The sequence below is a fragment of the Neomonachus schauinslandi genome, chromosome 8, assembly GCF_002201575.2.
Source record: "Neomonachus schauinslandi chromosome 8, ASM220157v2, whole genome shotgun sequence".
Classification (NCBI taxonomy): domain Eukaryota; kingdom Metazoa; phylum Chordata; class Mammalia; order Carnivora; family Phocidae; genus Neomonachus; species Neomonachus schauinslandi.
In genome coordinates, this window is record NC_058410.1 from 141942668 (window position 1) to 141960104 (window position 17437).

The 17437-nt window shown below is 42.7% G+C and overlaps 1 protein-coding gene across 1 annotated transcript in view; it reads right to left on the reverse strand.

Annotated features, from left to right (window-relative positions):
- The window catches only part of DCDC2 (doublecortin domain containing 2), a 150579-nt gene that overhangs the window by 18932 nt on the left and 114210 nt on the right, over positions 1–17437 (reverse strand). Inside the window, exon 8 of the mRNA XM_021697057.1 lies at positions 3642–3742. Coding sequence (XP_021552732.1) covers positions 3642–3742 — 101 coding nt within the window. The remainder of the gene's footprint in view (positions 1–3641; positions 3743–17437) is intronic.

Genomic DNA, 17437 nt, shown 5'->3' on the forward strand with positions numbered 1-17437 from the left:
TGGAGTCCCTGGATCGAGTCCCGCATCGGGCTCCCTGCTCGGCAGGGAGTCTGCTTCTCCCTCTGACCCTCCTCCCTCTCATGTGCTCTCTCTCTCATTCTCTCTCAAATAAATAAAATCTTTAAAAAAAAAAAAATGACAAGAGTCTGAACGTTGGGACAGAGTTCAGCCATGTTCTTGGCTGGAATGAGTCCGCATTTACATACTTAAACACACCAACACCGTGCAGTAGAGGCAAGGACTCTGGAAGGTCTGAAATTTTACCCTACTTACAAGCTTACTCATTAGCCTGCCGTGATTTCAGAGACGTGGCAGAAAACATAAGACTCCTGGGTGAGAGACAAAGAACTTCATTGCTCACAATAGCGGAAGCCAGAGTATCACCGCGGGCACCCACTCCCCGAGGCCCCGTTCCCACAGGGCAATGGGAAGGGGGGCCAGGAGATACAAATAGCAGCTTACAATCCAGGGAAAGGACCCAATCTTCTTTTTCCGAATACTTTTATTGTGCTAAAATACACATAACATTTACAATTTTGACTAATTTCTTTTTTGTATTTGTTCATTTATTTTAGAGGGAGAGAATGCATGCGTGCAGGGGTGAGAAGGGCAGAGGGAGGAGGAGAGAGTCTTAAGCGGACTCCACGAGACTGACACAGGGCTCGATCCCCCGACCCTGAGATCACGACCGGAGCAGACACCAAGAGTTGGACGCTTAACCGACTGCACCACCCAGGCGCCCCCAATTTTGACTGGTTTTGAGCATACAGCTTGATGGCACCGTATCTTTTATAACAGATACTAAACCTAGCTGGCCCTGCACCACAGGAAGACATTATCCTTATGACACTGGACAATAAACAAACCTGGCCTTTTCTCCATGCCAAGGGTTCTCATCTCAGTCCTATTAACATTTTGGGCTGAACAACTTTTTGCTGCGAGGGCTATCGTTGCATTACCGGATATTCTGTAGCATCCCTGTCCGCTTCCCACCAGCCGCCAGGAGTACTCCCTCAGTTATAACAATCACAGAATGTCCCCAGAAATGGCCAAACATCCCTCAGAGGCAAGGCTGCCCCGAGTTGAGAATGATTGTTCCGGAGGAAGTCACTAGGTCTGTCTTCCGAGCTTATTCAAAAGATAGTCCAAAGCAAAAAAAAAAAAAACCAGAAAAGACAAGATAGTCCAGAACAAAGGCAATCTGTCCCTCTGCTCATAAGATATGCAGAAACACAAGAGATCCATGGAGAATTGGCTCCCGGCAATTTTTACTTCTAAAACTTGATCTGCTATTCAGGCATGGATACATTACTTGGCCGATTACACATGATATTTGCACACACACACACACACACACACACACGCCCTTGCCCGTGGCCCTTTGGCTAAAATTATAACATGAGCCATTTAGATGATAGGGAATCAGTCCAAAGAAATTAACTAGGTATGGCCCGAAAGGGTGTGTATGTAAGTATCGTTCATAGCTGAGCCAAATAGTATATGATGACTACATTTCCTTTCCTGTGCAGGAATTTTTTTCCTTCCTTAAGCTAATAATTGGCTTTTTGGGGCTTGGGGTTTTTGTTTTTATTTTTTGCATTTAATACTCTCTCCACAGATCACTCATACAATTTGAAATTGGACAGACTTGCATTCAAATACAAACTTCTCTATATAATGGTACAAGCTTGGACAAGCAAGTCCACCTACGTGAGCTCACTTTCTTTCTCTACATAATGCAAGGGTGATAAGACCTGTGTTTCAGGGCTGTCATCACAATCATATGAGATAAAAGTACCTAGTAAGGTGCCTGGCACTTGGGAGGTACTTAGTAAAGAGTACCTACTGCTTCATGAAGAACACCACGAGAGTACATCCACAGAGCTGTTCCTAACTATCATGGAGCTTTACGCTAACTTCTCCACACCCTCACTTGGTTCTTCACAGTATCGATAACACAGCTGCTGAGGATAGGGAACAGAAGAAGGTGAGGATAGGGAACAGAAGGTCAGCAGGCCACAGAGAGAATGACCCTGACACCGGACCCCGTAAGTATCTCTCGCCAACCACGTGCACCAGCCAATTCCTGCCCTATTACCAACGGGGGCAAGGAAGAAAGGCGTTCTGACCTTTTGTTACTGGGTTTCATTTCCTTTGAAGTGACATCAGTGTGCTGACATTGCCCAGCTTTCGCCAGTCTGTTTACCCAGTCTCTGCACGCTCGCATGTTAATAAGCTAACCCTCTCCAGTCAAATGAGAAATGGAGCTCGGCAAACACTCAGCCAAGGCTGTTCAGGTCGCATCAGAGACTAGCTCCTTCCTTCTATCAGCTCCCCTTCCTGTGACACAAAACTTACAAGTAACGAAACCCCTATCACAGGTTTTGAAACTTGTTAAGTGATTAACAAAGAGATTTCTCTTTTGGCAATCGCGGTCTGATTCTGTCCTGATATCATCTGGCCTTCTGACTGTGGAATAAATTCGTCTTGTGTTGGGCAGCTCTTCGGGGCTGTACATCCATGATGATTACTCTTCTTTGTCTTCAAATATAACATTTAATTGCAGCTTTCACAGGAGACTTAAAATTCCATTTTCCCTCAGGAAAAAAAAAGTACCTATAACTGGAGTTTATGAAAAATTATTAGTTGTGGCTAATCCTGGGTAATAAATTGGATTTTTGAAATCTGTGTGATTTTTAACACATGACGCTTTTCATCAGGAAGGCGATGCTTATGGGAAATGCCTGTAGAATAATCAAGCAGCAATTTCACTGCCACACTGTTAAAGACAAATACAACTGAGAAGATCATCTATGGAACTTGCTGGATTGTGAAATTTGCTTTCTGTAAGGGAAATCTCACATAATAGAGGACAAGTGACAATGCCTAGTGACTTCTCATTCCCTTGAGCCTGAGGTTATGACATCCTCCTCCCCACCTTGATGCCAATCCTCCATCTAGAAATGTAAGAAACCCGGCTGAGCTGTATTAAAAAGCCTAACTGACTTATTTCTTGCATCATTTAACCAACCCTAGCACTACTTCATCCCTTCTATAAGCACATGGACACACACACACATACTCACACACTCACTCTCATTCTCTCTCTCCTACAAGTATCGTGTTCTGTTGGCCGAAAAAGAAAATCAATACACACACAGCAAGTAACGCGCATTGTACTTGTATAAGCAATTCTTCTATGAAAAATAAATTCCAACCACACCAATTTCAAGGACCCTAAAGGATAGAATAGCACAGCTTTTAAAAAAAAAAAAATTCTTTTCTGAATGGAGGACTTTTTTTCTAGATAAAAACCCCCAGCCAATATGCTTTTTCTGTATCAAACTTTCTCCCTCTTTGCATCTCACGGCTTACCCAATCCACCTTATTCTTCAATGCTATTTATTAAAGTTACATCAACATTATTAAAAAAATTAAAATTAAAAAAAGACAACTCAACTGGCTATCCTTTGTAGGACTACTAGGAAGACCTGAGGGTGTGTTGTGGGCCATTCGACCACCCAGTACCTGAGAGGGTCTAACCAGCCTACTCGTAGGAACAGCCTGGAGCAGATAACACAAAACTTGAAAGAAAAAAGTGGTCATTAGTTTATGCATATTTTTAAAAACATGGCGACTACCTGGTCAACTGGGATCTCAACTTGAGTGTCTTCATCTTCTTGGACTTCTGCTGCCCCCCGTGTCTCAGACCTCTCTGCTCCAGCTTTGAAAACGCCTTCATCTGTTACTGGAGACAAATGCACAGTGAAAATCAAAATCCAACGGTGACATCATGTGGCTGAACATTGAAACTGCAATCAAATACCTAATGAAGATAATGCTTCTTAATAGGTACTTTGCCTCCCTTTGTACTGATGGGGGTTTTGCAGCCCTCCACCCCCTCCCCCCCAACACACACACACACACACACAACTTCTGCACTTTCACAGGGAAGAGGGTCAGTGGTGAAGACAAGGCTGACCCAGCAGAGCAGAGCTGTGTCCCAGACTCCTCCTCACCCTCTGGCTGCTGATCTAGTAACACAACCCTGTACAGGTATTTAGATAGAAAGGACCTCACACCTGTTATCTGCTCCCCACTCCTATCCACAAAACAGTGATGATGCCTGTTGCCTAAAAATACTAGTTTTAGATGTTCTTCTTTCCCATGGGAATGCCGGGCACTGAATATAGCGACTTGGCATAATTCTCTCTATTTGGAGCAATAGTAAATTATATATATTTTTTTTTCCTGCAATAGAATCACTGATTCTGGGTCTCACACAAATCAATCTTTTAGTTTGCAGATTTCCACAGGATTTTCACAACCTAGGTCTCAAAAATCCTTAACCGTAAAATGTAACCTAAATCTCTAAGGCTTTAGGTTAAGCTCCGTGACTTGTTTTCCCACGGAAAGCAACGATAGCTGTTTTCCGTATCCAAAGAAGTTTTCCTGTTTCCCCTCAGTCTTCTCTCCTCCAGGCCAAGTCATCAAAGCATCACAGAATCGTTTGTCATTCTATCTGTGTGCCCCAAAATAGGCTTAAGGCTTCCGTCCTTCTCACAGATGTTTCCTCTGCCCAATTTTTAAGGATCTCCAGGGATGGAGATTTCACCTCCTTCTCTGGTAATCTATTACAGGACTCCCCCTGCAGTCTAGAAAATATGGTTTCATCTTTTATCTTAAAACCTCCTCTATTTCTCCACTGGAAGCTTGTTTCCCAGAGCACAATTATCTGACATGTGTCACATAATAACACTTCATATTGTTAAAGTTATAAAAGTCACTCATTATTTATGATTAAATGGAAAACATCCCTTTACATTCATGGAGGATCGAGTACATGTAAGGCGCCATGTGAGTCCATGTGGCCACCGAAGACATACATGAGATGTCGCTCAGGTTGCTTACAGACCAATGAGTGTATATTTGGAGATGTATACACACCCCCAGTAAGGTATTCCCCTGGAGGAAATGCTAGAACAGGTAAGGGCTGGAGCAGAGCACCATGGGCACTCAGAAGATATAGCCAAGTGAAAAAGGGAGGGAAGGAGAGAAGGAGAGAGGAAATATAACCAAACTCAAGCCCTTCTTGTTTCTCCTAGAGAAACCATTTTCCTTTTTAATTACTTTTTTGTAACTTGACTGGATATTAGCTTCTCTATTCTCCTTTTTAAAAAGCAGGGACAACAGAGCTGCCCTCAAAGCTGATTATACACGCTAGATTAATTCACATGGATTAACTCATTTTGAGGATTATCTACATCAATCATTTAATCCCAGACTGGTTCTTCCTATCATCCAACAAAGTCTTTCCACCCAATGACCCCTTCTTTCCTTCAGCTCTTGTATGCTTAAGCAATCCAGAGTAATTTTTCATTCACTAGAGTTTTCTCAGTTAAATCATCTTACATGTATATCAAAACTGAAAATATACATAGGGAATCCCTACAAAATCATCACCAAATGAGCATGTCAGCATTGGCAACTATTTTGGATTATCGCTAGCGCTAATCCTCTCCAAAGACATGGCCCATGCAGCGTTTCCAAGGATTATGTCCTGACTTGGTCTTGTCTTACAACTGAGGACGTGAATCCACAATGAAATCTCAGCCAAAACCTCAGCAACATCAGAAGAAAGAATATAGAAAGCGAAATAGAAAATGTGCTGACGGCCTCATGGATGTAGAAAGAAATACACAGTGTTTTGGTTACGCACTCAACAAAGCCATCTTTGACCTAGCAAGGGTGCAGGGAAGGCCACTTCAAGGGGCTAGGAAAATGGCTCACAATTATTCTGTCATAAAGCAGGAAAAGTGAAAGGGAGTAATCAAGTCTACAAAATTGGGAGTCAACAGATAGATACACGGTAAGCTCGTGGTCTCTCCATCAAACTCTGGGGAACTTGGAACTCAAGAAAACAATGGCAGAAACTATACAAATAAATTCTGCCTTAGTCACATGTGGAGTTCATAACCTTGAGAACATGCAGAGGCAAATTTCAAAAAAAGGCTCCACAATTTATCAAATGTTATCTCCAGTGTAGTTTTAAAAGGAAAATTAAGCGTGTTTGACATTCATTGCTACCTTCCAGATTACCTTAGAAGACAGTAATCATACTCGTCCCCAAAATGTCCCTTGAGTCAACCTTCAGTGAAAGATGTTGCGCTCTAGTTATGACCTGAGTACATGACATTTTCGGATGACATTTGGGCATCCAAGTGTTACACTTGCTTTCAAAGACACTACCAAGAGAAACCTACAGATACGAAAGGAATACATTCTTAAATACTCACATCCAATGGAATGCTTAATTTGATCCAACCAGAGCTATGAATGACTTGCAGATGTGTTTTAGAATAAACATTTCACAGGAAAAGAAAAATAAAACCAATAACAACAAACAAAATAAGATTGAAAGGGCACTGGCATGGAAAATGGCAGCCACAGGATATAAAAGGCAAAGGGCACATCAACAAAACTCAACGTTGTGTACGGCGACAGAGAGAACGGAGAGATGAACGTGTCTGTCTGCAGTGTGGGTGGAGAGTCTTGTTCGTCAGTGAACTGGTGTGGGAGCCATCTCCTTCAGGGGCACGGGGCAAGAAGGGAAGGTCAGAAGGGAATTCACAGGAATAAATGGTGGGAAAAAAAAAAGGGAAGAACAGCCAGGAAATTACTCTGTGATGGGAGAAAGCCTGCTAGGATTTTAATGTTTATTATACATGTCATAAAATTAAAAATAGAGAAATACAAATTTCTAGAGGAAAAATATTTTTACACAGCATGTATTGATGATACATTGTTTATATAATACGTATGCATTTTAGAAAGCTTGGGAAATGAAGAAAACAAACATCCTTCTAACCTCATGACCCAGAGATAACCACCACTAATAATTTGACAACAGACTCTCTCTCCCTGCCTTTTTCTTTTTCTCCCTCTCTTTCTCCCTTACACACACACACACACACACACACACTCATAAAAGTGGGATCTTATTGTATATATAATTTTTAAGTGTTTTTTGACTTTAAAATCACTTCCTGAGCATTTCCCATATCATGAAATGTTACCTGAACACACAGTAAGTTGCTGGGTGTGGTGGTACCACATTGTAATTAATGACGATACTGAACAATGAAAGATTGTTTTTTTTTTAATTATGTTATGTTAATCACCATACATTACATCATTAGTTTTTGATGTAGTGTTCCATGATTCATTGTTTGTGCATTGCACCCAGTGCTCCATGCAGAACGTGCCCTCCTCAATACCCATCACCAGGCTAACGCATCCCCCCACCCCCCTCCCCTCTAGAACCCTCAGTTTGTTTCTCAGGGTCCATAGTCTCTCACGGTTCATCTCCCGAAGCATTGTTTTTAAATGAATAGGTAGATTTCATTCATTTGATTGATGGGTAAATATGTATCAAGATCCACCATATAAAAAATCACTCTGGAAAATCTGAAAGGGTTGCTCTCGACAACCTTAGCAGCTTCTGGAAAACTCACAGACACTTGGGCTATTTATCTTTCCACGTACCTGCCCTGTAGCTCCTTTCCTGCCCTGTGGGCCCTTGTTTCCCAAGAATAAGCACAGTGCACTCCCCACAGTAAGTCCTCAATAAATGCTCATTGAAATTTAAGTGGAAAGACAAGTTCGTGGTTTCATCTCTTCCTGCTCCACGCCCCTCCCACCCTGCCCCTGTGCACTCCGCCAAGTATTGAATTTGCTCTTCCAAAACTTCCCCTGAGCCTACGGACATCCTGGTTTTGATACAACTTTCGTTGATATGATTAATCTCCTATAAATCCTCAGTCTCTCCTCTGAGTGTCTCATTTTGCAGGAAGCCTCGCCCATCTGTCCCTCTCCATCCTGTATCCACCACCTGAGTAGTTGCAGTACCCAGGCGATGAGCCATTCCACACCGTGGCCTGAGTACTTCAGCATCTCAATGCCACGGACAACACCAACTCCACTTTAGCACACATCCCCTTCATCCTGTGCAGGCACTTCCGTCACAGCCCACCTTCAGAGTCCACGGTGCTCGCTCCCATCTCATGCCTGCGTCCTCAACCTCTGGTTTACTCCTTTCACCCTCGTCCCCATGTGGCTGCCTGCTGGAGTCCGTCTGTAGATCAGTCCATCTGTAGCTCTCCATTTCTCCGTTCAGCTCTTCACGCTCTGGCAGCACCACCGGCTGCTGCCTCCCTGGCCAACCCAAGCTCCTCTTGTTCACCTTCTAAGTGCTGGACCACCCGGAGCTGCATCGTGGGTCTACTTCTCTCCTTGGACGGTCTCATCAAGATCATGGTTTGAACACCAGCCATATGCCAATGACTCTCTAACCTAGATCAGCCTCCTCAGAGATCCCAAAACTTATATAACCAGTTGTCTAACTTGACATCTCACCTTTGATATCAAATGGGCATCTCAACCTTAATATGGTCAAAACAGAAATCTGGTCCTCCCCCCCACCACCACCACCAACTGCTCATCATCTCTCTTCCCCACCCCAGGAAATGGCAGTACCCCTTAATCCCCAAATCTGGGAATTATCCTCACTTCCATATTGCTCTCACTCCTTGCATCCATTCCATTGTTGTCTTGCCAATTCAATTTCCTTTTAAATATATGCCAAATCTTGGGCGCCTGAGTGGCTCAGTTGGTTAAGCTACTGCCTTCGGTTCAGGTCATGATCCTGGAGTCCCGGGATCGAGTCCCGCATCGGGCTCCCTGCTCGGCAGGGAGTCTGCTTCTCCCTCTGCCCCTCCCCCCTCTCATGTGCTCTCTCTCATTCTCTCTCTCTGAAATAAATAAATAAAATCTTTAAAAAATATATATATATATATGCCAAATCTGGGAATATAATTTCTGCGTCCACTATCAACTTGGTCTAATCACCATTCTCTGCAGGATGGGCCATTCATTGCAAAGCTTACACATCAGTGTCTCTCTTCTTCACTCTTGCTATCCTGTAATTCATCCTCCACAAAACAGCCAAGTGATCTCAATAAATGAGAAAGACTATTTAGAAACTCTCTAATGTCTTTCCCTCAAGCAAAGAATCCAAGGTCTGTACCATGGCTTACAAGGGTGTGATCAGGCACTTACCCCCTCTTGGCACACACTTCATACCACTCTCCCTTTGCCCATTACACTCCAGCCACATTCTGTTTCTCCAACAGAAAACTCATTCCTGCCTTTGTACTTCTTATGCCCTCTGCCTGGAATATTCTTTCCCCTTTTTTCACATGATTGGCTGCTCCTTGCCATTCAGATCTCAGAAACCGTCCTCCTCCCTATTCCAGTAGCCACCCCATCATTCATACTGCTGTTTTTAATCCTCTGCCTAGCATTTATTATGAGCTGATACTTTTCCTATTTATTTGGTGTTTCAGTGTTTGTCAATCTCCACCAAACCATAAGCTCCAAGAGCGCAGGTAGCATGCCCATATTGTTCAGTGCTTATCCCCAGCACGTAATAGAGCTCAGCACGTAGGTGTTCAAAAGGTATTTGTTCAGAGAATGAAGAGCAGGCACTCAGAAACGTCTGCTGCACAGAGATGAAATAGAAGGAGCATACCACTTAAAAGCCACGAGCCCAGCCCATTAATTCCTCGTGCTGTTACGGGGTTGATGCCCCATCAGGCCCTACGCTGCACTATAGCCTTGGATGAGGAAGGGGATATGGAGGTTGAAGAGAAAGAAGGTTGGGGTACCACCTACACAGGGATCGACTGTGTACGCTATGCTGTGGTAGCTAAGATAATAGCCCCCCAAAGATGTCCACGTCCTAACCTCAGAAACCGTGAATATGTTGCATTGCATGGCAGAGGTGAATTAAGGTTGCAGATGGAATTACCGTTGCTAATCAGCTGACCCTGAGATGATCCTGGGTTAGCCTTGTGGACCCAGTGTAATCACACAGGTCATCATAAATGAAAGAGAGAGGCAGGAGAATCAGAGGCCCGTGACACAGTGTGAAAAAGACTTGCCTGGTCACTGCTGGCTTTGAAGAGGGAGGGGACCATAAGCCAGAGAATTGCAGACAACCTTAGAAAACTGAAAATGGCAAGGATGCAAATTTCCCCCCTTACGGACTCAAGAAGGAACAAAGCCCTGCCAACACTCCGCTTACAAGCCAGTGAGGACCATGTCGGGATTCTGACCTCCAGGACCGTGCCGTAATGAATCTGTACGTTGTTTCAAGCCGCCCCGTTTGTGGTAAGTTGTTACCACAGTAACAGGAAATTAATACACCATGCGTCTGCCATTCAGGCCGTGGTCCGAAAAAGCGTGCAAGTCCACCGGCTTTTGTTTTCTTCCTCTGTTGTTACTTCTCCTTCTCACTCCCTTACGAGGTGCAGAAACCAACCACCACCGCCCCCAGACACCACCCCCCATCTGCCAGCAGGAAAGGGATTCCATTTTTTTAACGTTTCCCCCTACCCCGAAACCTTTGTAATAAAAGCCATTTGCTGGGGCGCCTGGGTGGCTCAGTTGGTTAAGTGACTGCCTTCGGCTCAGGTCATGATCCTGGAGTCCCTGGATCGAGTCGCGCATCGGGCTCCCTGCTCAGCAGGAAGTCTGCTTCTCCCTCTGACCCTCCCCCCTCTCATGCTCTCTCTATCTCATTCTCTCTCTCTCAAATAAATAAATAAAATCTTTAAAAAAAAAAGCCATTTGCTAACAAACTAAAGAGCAGGGATAAATTTGATGCACAAAACTGCTCTCATTCAATTATTCTACTAAGGATCAAATTCAATGCTTGGATGCACATCCACCCAAATGCAGCTCTAATCTTTCTTGTCTGACTCGTGAGTAGACACTTTAGGGTATATTACGCCGTAAAGTAATAGCAAACATGCTAGTAAAAATAAAAATGCTCCTCAATTATTTTTCACTTACCCCTTATGAATTTTATTGCCTAAAAAAAAAAAAATGAAAGCAGAGCTGCTAAGGTGGAGTGCTCGCAGCATTACTGTGGAGTTTCTCATAAATAGGAATCTGTTTCCCCGCAGAAAGGGAAAACAGACGCTCATGCTTCTTTAGCCTCTTCAGCTAGAGGGGCGGAAACGAAAGGGTTCCCAGTCTCGGGGCATCCATAGCTCAGTCTAGTAATGTCACAGGACTCGGACGTCCTCGAGTAAGAAAAGTTACCAGATAATGAATGGCCGGTGCATGGAATTGGTGATAATTAACATTAAAGCCCAACCACCTCATTGAAAGCATACCTCCTCACTACAACTATTAACAATCGTTTTTAAATAGTATTGTAAGCCATATTTTGATGAGTTCCATGTTTTGAAATCAGTGGGAACTTATCAGGACAAATAAGAAGAAAAATCACAGGACAATGCCCAGTTCTGAGTACTCTCTGGAAATATGAGATATCTATTAAGTGGAAGCTCCACATGTAAGCAAGAAAAGTTTAATGTGACTATAAACATCTTACTATGATTTACTACCGAGACTGCCTCATAAAGAAATGGTAAATTAGAAACAAAATGTTAATTTTAAAATATAGCTCATTAAACCCAGTTAGAGGAAAAATGTGGGGAAACAAGTTTATAGCTCTCAGTGTATAAAATAATATTCTAGGAAGAAAAAAATATATATATAGGTCTATTTGCAAGAAAAACTATGCACCCTATCTATGTGTCACATCAGTCACCAGAGACAGAATTAAAATTAAATGGGTAAGAAGGTGACATAAAAATTATTTTCATTAGCTAATGTTAATGGGAATACATTCGCATGTGAAATATATCCAATTTCTAATACATAACTCTCCGTAGATAGAGATTACCGTCATCATATCTTATTGAAATTTAAAGGAAGCACTTCCCAAAAGCTGACCCCATGTGAGGCAGCCCCCATAACGTTCAGCAAGCAGGGAGGCAGGGCGGAAGAAGGCATCCACATGTAATAACGCTTCCTTATGAGAGGATATTGGCCGACCCTCCCCTGATCCTTGTACGACTTACACAATATCCTCCTCACACCGCTCCTCGGCGTTGAAGGATATTATCGTTAGGAAGAATCAGAGCACGTGACAGCGAATACTCTGAGCGTGTCTGAGGCAGTACAGAAATAAAACCCAAATGTTTTTTAATCACTGATCTTCTCCATGTGTTTCATTATGTCCCACAAACCCAAATGGAAACTCTTTCCAGAAACGGGAATATCACAAGTGATATTTTTCTTTGGCAATTTAGAATATTACAGGGAAACACCTTTATCCATATGCTTCTATAGGCTGAGTTTTCTCGGCCGTGGTTTATGTGTGGTTTCTTTCTATTCCCTGACTCCCACTGCAGGGTATTGAATATCACCTGTGACACAACTGAGGTTTAAATCTGACTGTGAAGCCTGCATAGACTTGATCTTAACCGCGATGGTTATTTTACCTTGACTTGAAATGGGGGCAACAAAATTTTCCAAGTGTAGACAGAACTTAGAAGTAGGATGATTATCACTGATTTGCCCAGATCACGGGCAATTTTGTTCTTATCCCTGCATTCCTTTTTTAATCTTTTTTTTTTTTTTGGATACAGATGTTTTATGATTTTCATCAAACTCAGAAATATTCAGAGGACAAAGAATGAAGCACACATTTACAATACGTAGAATTCATGACTCTTAACCATTTTGTAACCTATATAGACTAAAATCTGTATCAGATACACGGGACTAAGAATAATAAAGTACCTCCGATTAGGTTTGCCTAAGTCAATAAGAATATAGGGCTTTACTTTTTCCTTTCTAATTTTGTTACCTTATAAAAATTCCACTGCAAATTAGTTTTAGTTTATCAGAATAATTGAGTTGTTCCTCTTTATACCCCAGTGACTTGAAGTTACTTAACAAGTGGCCTAAAATTCTCAGTTCCTGTTCTTAATTCTGGCTGGTCCAACTACCTTCAAACGACCTGTGTGTTCCAGTCTGTAACACAGCCAGCCCTCCTCAGACTACTACTCTACTCTAGGAATTTTCTTGTGGTAACAAACAGAGTACTTGCACATAATAGAAATACAGGGTTCTATTAAATTCCTCAACTTTTTGTTCATTCATTCGTTCGTTCATTCATTTTGCCGATGTCCACCGAGCCTCCTCGTGCTCAGGCATGTGCTGGATGCCAGCCGTAGAAAGATGATCAAGATGCTCTCTGTCTGCTGGGGAATCGAAGGAGAACATCAACGGCACAGAGTAAGCGTAGTGAGGGCTGCACAGCTGTCTGGAGAGAGTGCACAGGAAAGGGGGAACAGACAGGGGGACAGTCAAAGCTTCTGAGAGACAGAAGCCACAAATCCAAAGACGAATGGAACTCGTCCCTGGGGAGCAGAGGAAGGGCATCCAGACAGAAAGATCAGTGTGTGCAAAGCCCAAGAGGCAGGGACTGCAGGGCTGGGGAGGGTGGGGGGTGGGAAAGGATTCGGAAAAACTTGTCTGATAGAACAGACTCTGAACTTGGTCTTACAGATGATGAAGAGCAACCCGAGGGGCTGGGGTGGGGGGGTTGCCCGGTGGGAGGTATCGGGTCAGAGTGAGAAGGCTGGCTGAGACTGTAGGAAGGGAAGCCCGGAATGTGGGTCAGACGGAAGCAACAAGAGGCTTGAATGGGATGGGAAGTAAAGCCTGAAAGGATGGGTCCCCCACATCCATTGTGACAGCAGGACAGGCCCTGCTCAGGGGGACCATGATCTGCACCTGACTTGTAGCTCCCACGTGAAGGCAGTGGGAGTGGGATGGGCAGAGGGACACCAGGGACACAAAGCTATACTCCCAGGGCTCCAGGACCCCCCAGATGGGGGAGGGGAGAGGTGAAAGAGCCGCAGGGGACTCTCAGGTTTCTGGCCCCGGGGGGGTCTCCATGGTTAGTAGAGCTATTTACCAAGATGAGGGGCAGAAGGGAGATGATGAGTTCTGAATTGGATGTTCCAGTTAGAGGCCCCGGGGAAGCAACTCAACAGATGTGTCAGGTAAGTGGTTAGAGATATAGATCTGTTGACTAGGGTAATGTTCTAGGATGAGGACATAGATTTGGGGAGTATGTGAATGCAGCTGGTAAAGAAAGTCATGGGTCTGGACAATAACTTGCAATGAGAATAGAAGATGACCGCAGTGACAAAGGAGCAATCAGTATTAAAAAGTATCCCCCAATAGGCAAACAACGACTCATGGATCACTAGATCAAAAACTAATGATGTATTGTATGGTGACTAACATAACATAATTAAATTAAATTAAATTTAAAAAAAAATAAATAAATAAGATAATAAGTGTCCTCCAGGGGCACCTGGGTGGCTCAGTCGGTTCAGCATCTGCCTTCGGCTCAGGTCATGATCTCAGCGTCCTGGGATCGAGCCCCGCATTGGGCTCCCTGCTCAGCAGGGAGTCTGCTTCTCCCTCTCCCTCTGCCCCTCCCCCTGCTCGTGCTCACTCTCTCTCTCAAATCAGTAAATAAAATCTTCAAATAAAAAAAAATAAAAAGTGCCCTCCAGTTTGGCATCCCAGTGATCTGGTCAACGAGGTGAGAGCAATTTCAGTAGAGCATGAAGATCAGATTATATTGGGGTGTGGTTTGAAACAGTGGTGAGGAAGTGAAGACAGGAGTGTGGACCAGTCTTCCAAGATGATTCGCTGTGAAGCTGAGAAAACTTGTAAGACTGAACTCAGAGGCATGAGGCCATGAAGGTAGGGAGGGCTGAACGGGCCGAAGAGGGGGTGGGCAGGTGTCAAACCCCATCTTTTCTAACTCCCGACTTCCAATGAACTTGTCACAGATGTCCGCACCATAAAGCTGTAGCTAAACCTACGTCCCCCGTGCACAAGCATGTCTAATGAAATCCAAGCATTCTTGCAAAAACTCAAACTGCTCCCCCAGCCACTCGTGACTGAGTTAAACCAAAGCAGACCATCTTCATCTTGATAACACAAATGTTACTAGAACTGTATGTCATGAAAATACCAATTGTTCTTGCTATGCAGACATGTCCTGGAGTTTAAACCTTAGCTAAAATGTCTAAATGGTAATCTGTCTGCGGGGAGTCAGGGTTAGCGGGAGGCCAGGCAGCACCCATCCCAGGAAACAAGGCACCTTCAACCTGCAGGCCTAACTGATTTGGTCATTAACAATCATCTCAGAGAAATAAAAGACTCCTTAACTCCAGAAAACTACTAAGAATTCATTCAAGGAATCTCAAAACCCAAAGACTGAGGAAAAACCAGGATTTAAAATTTTCTACCTCTATCTGCAGTCCATAAAACTTGAGATGGAAGACTGAAACATTTCTCTACATATTTGTTTCCAAATTACATACATGGCATATACTTACGGGATTAAATACCTAGCTCAAACATGAAAATAGAGACTGTGTTTTCAAAAGCTGGTTATTAATCCCAATTATTACTAAATTACCCCTTTGAGAATCTAAGACTCCAATGTACACTTTCAACAGCTAGCAATGATACGCTTTTTAAAATAATATGCTCAACAATGCCAATACTACTGGAAGAATAAAGCCAGAATCACCACTTTTAAAATGAGTCTAATCCTGAGACCAGTGCTGGAGATTCTGTCAACTGCAGTCCTCACTCAGGGGAAGGGGACCCGCAGGGCAAGTGAGCACATTGGCACAAACCAGTCATTTGAATAAAGGGACTGGATGATTTTTCATCTCATCTATTTGGTGCAGGCAATATGCCTGAATTGTTCATTAAATCTGAGTGGGAGCATTTCAATTTAACTGTTTTGGCATTTTACAGATAGCATGCTTCTATTTCCTTGAGACAACCAAAGCGAGATTTCTTGAACACTTAGCATTGCAGGTGTTGATATTCGCTCCACAGTAATTTCTGGAGAGGACGATAAATTTTTGTCAGAATTGATGGCCTGCTAAAGCTGTAACTTCGCTTTGGTTAACATACAATGGGAAGTTACAATATACTCAATTCAGCATATCTCTATAAACTCTGTAATTCAAGGAACTGTTGTTGATAAATAGTAGACAGAAACAAATTTTTGCGCAAGATATTCTTCTCTGCAATATGTATCATGTTCCAAATCTGTTTTATTTAAAACAGCCTGAGATAAATCCACTTAAGTGAGTCAACTGAATTCCATCGTAAGATAACTATATAACCAGAAATATGTCCACATATCGGCAACTGATATAGACATTCAGATATAAAGTGACTACATATTGACTTAGTACAAAATTTGAGAGAATAAGGGAAACAAAAAAACGTCAAACCATCAATGGAAAAAGTGACCCCAATAGCTTCAATTAATGATGGGAAATATGCAGATTAGCTACAAAATAGTACTATTTATTATGAAACTCTTAAGGATGAAGACAGGTCAAAACAAATCAGTCCGCACTTTGCTCGTTCAGACTTAACATTGATCCAACACATATTCACCGGGTACCCACCAGAATCTGCACTCTTTCATTTAGAGATTTAGTCTGTATTATAACAAAAATCTATGGATGCTGTACTCTTGCAAAGATAGAAAACATTCTCCTCTAGCATTTTTGCCTATGATTGAAGTTCATCATCTAATAGTTTCCTTCCAAAAGGAATAACTCTGGCTCCTAAAGTTCAGGGAATGGTATATGTCAATTATCCTTGCTTCTTTCTTAACTGATAATTGAGAAATACCAATAATCTACTGGTGGGGTTTGTTTTGCTTTGTTTTGTTTTTAAGAGAGAGATCGCACGTGCATGTGCGCACGAGCATGAGGAGGAGGGACAGACATAGAGAGAGAGAGAGAGAATCTTAAGCAGACTCCATGCCCAGGGTGGAGCCCAACACGCATCTTGAACTCACGACCCTCAGATCAGGACCTGAGCTGAAATCAAGACTTAGATACTTAACCGATTGATCCACCCCGGTGCTCCCCAATAATCTACTTCTATTCATCTTGGGGAGGGGGAAACAGAAATAAAGTGATCTTTCATTAACCTATAATTTTTAAGTATTCCCACTGCATTAAGTAGGTAAGAATTAACTTTTATCTCATCATATAATGTTTTCACATACTTGCAGTAAAGATAAAACACAAAGATTGGTAAACCTAAGAAAATATCTCTTTTAGAATAGGGTAGAAATGCTTATTATCTGGTCAGGAAACATTTTTTTTCTTCAGCATTTACCTAGAGCAAGGTAGTAATAATAGTGACAATATTAATAATGATGATGATTAGCTAATAGTTATCGGATGCTTATTATATGACAGGCATTATTCTAAGTACATTACATGTGAAACTCATTTGATGCCCAAAACAACTTTATAAAGTAATTGCTGACACTACCTGTATTTTATGTACAGACAACGAAGGTACGCTGATGTTCCCAGGCGGTAAGTGTTGGAAGCAAGATTCAGATACAGCTATTAAAACTAGACGGCTTGGGGCGGAGCAAGAT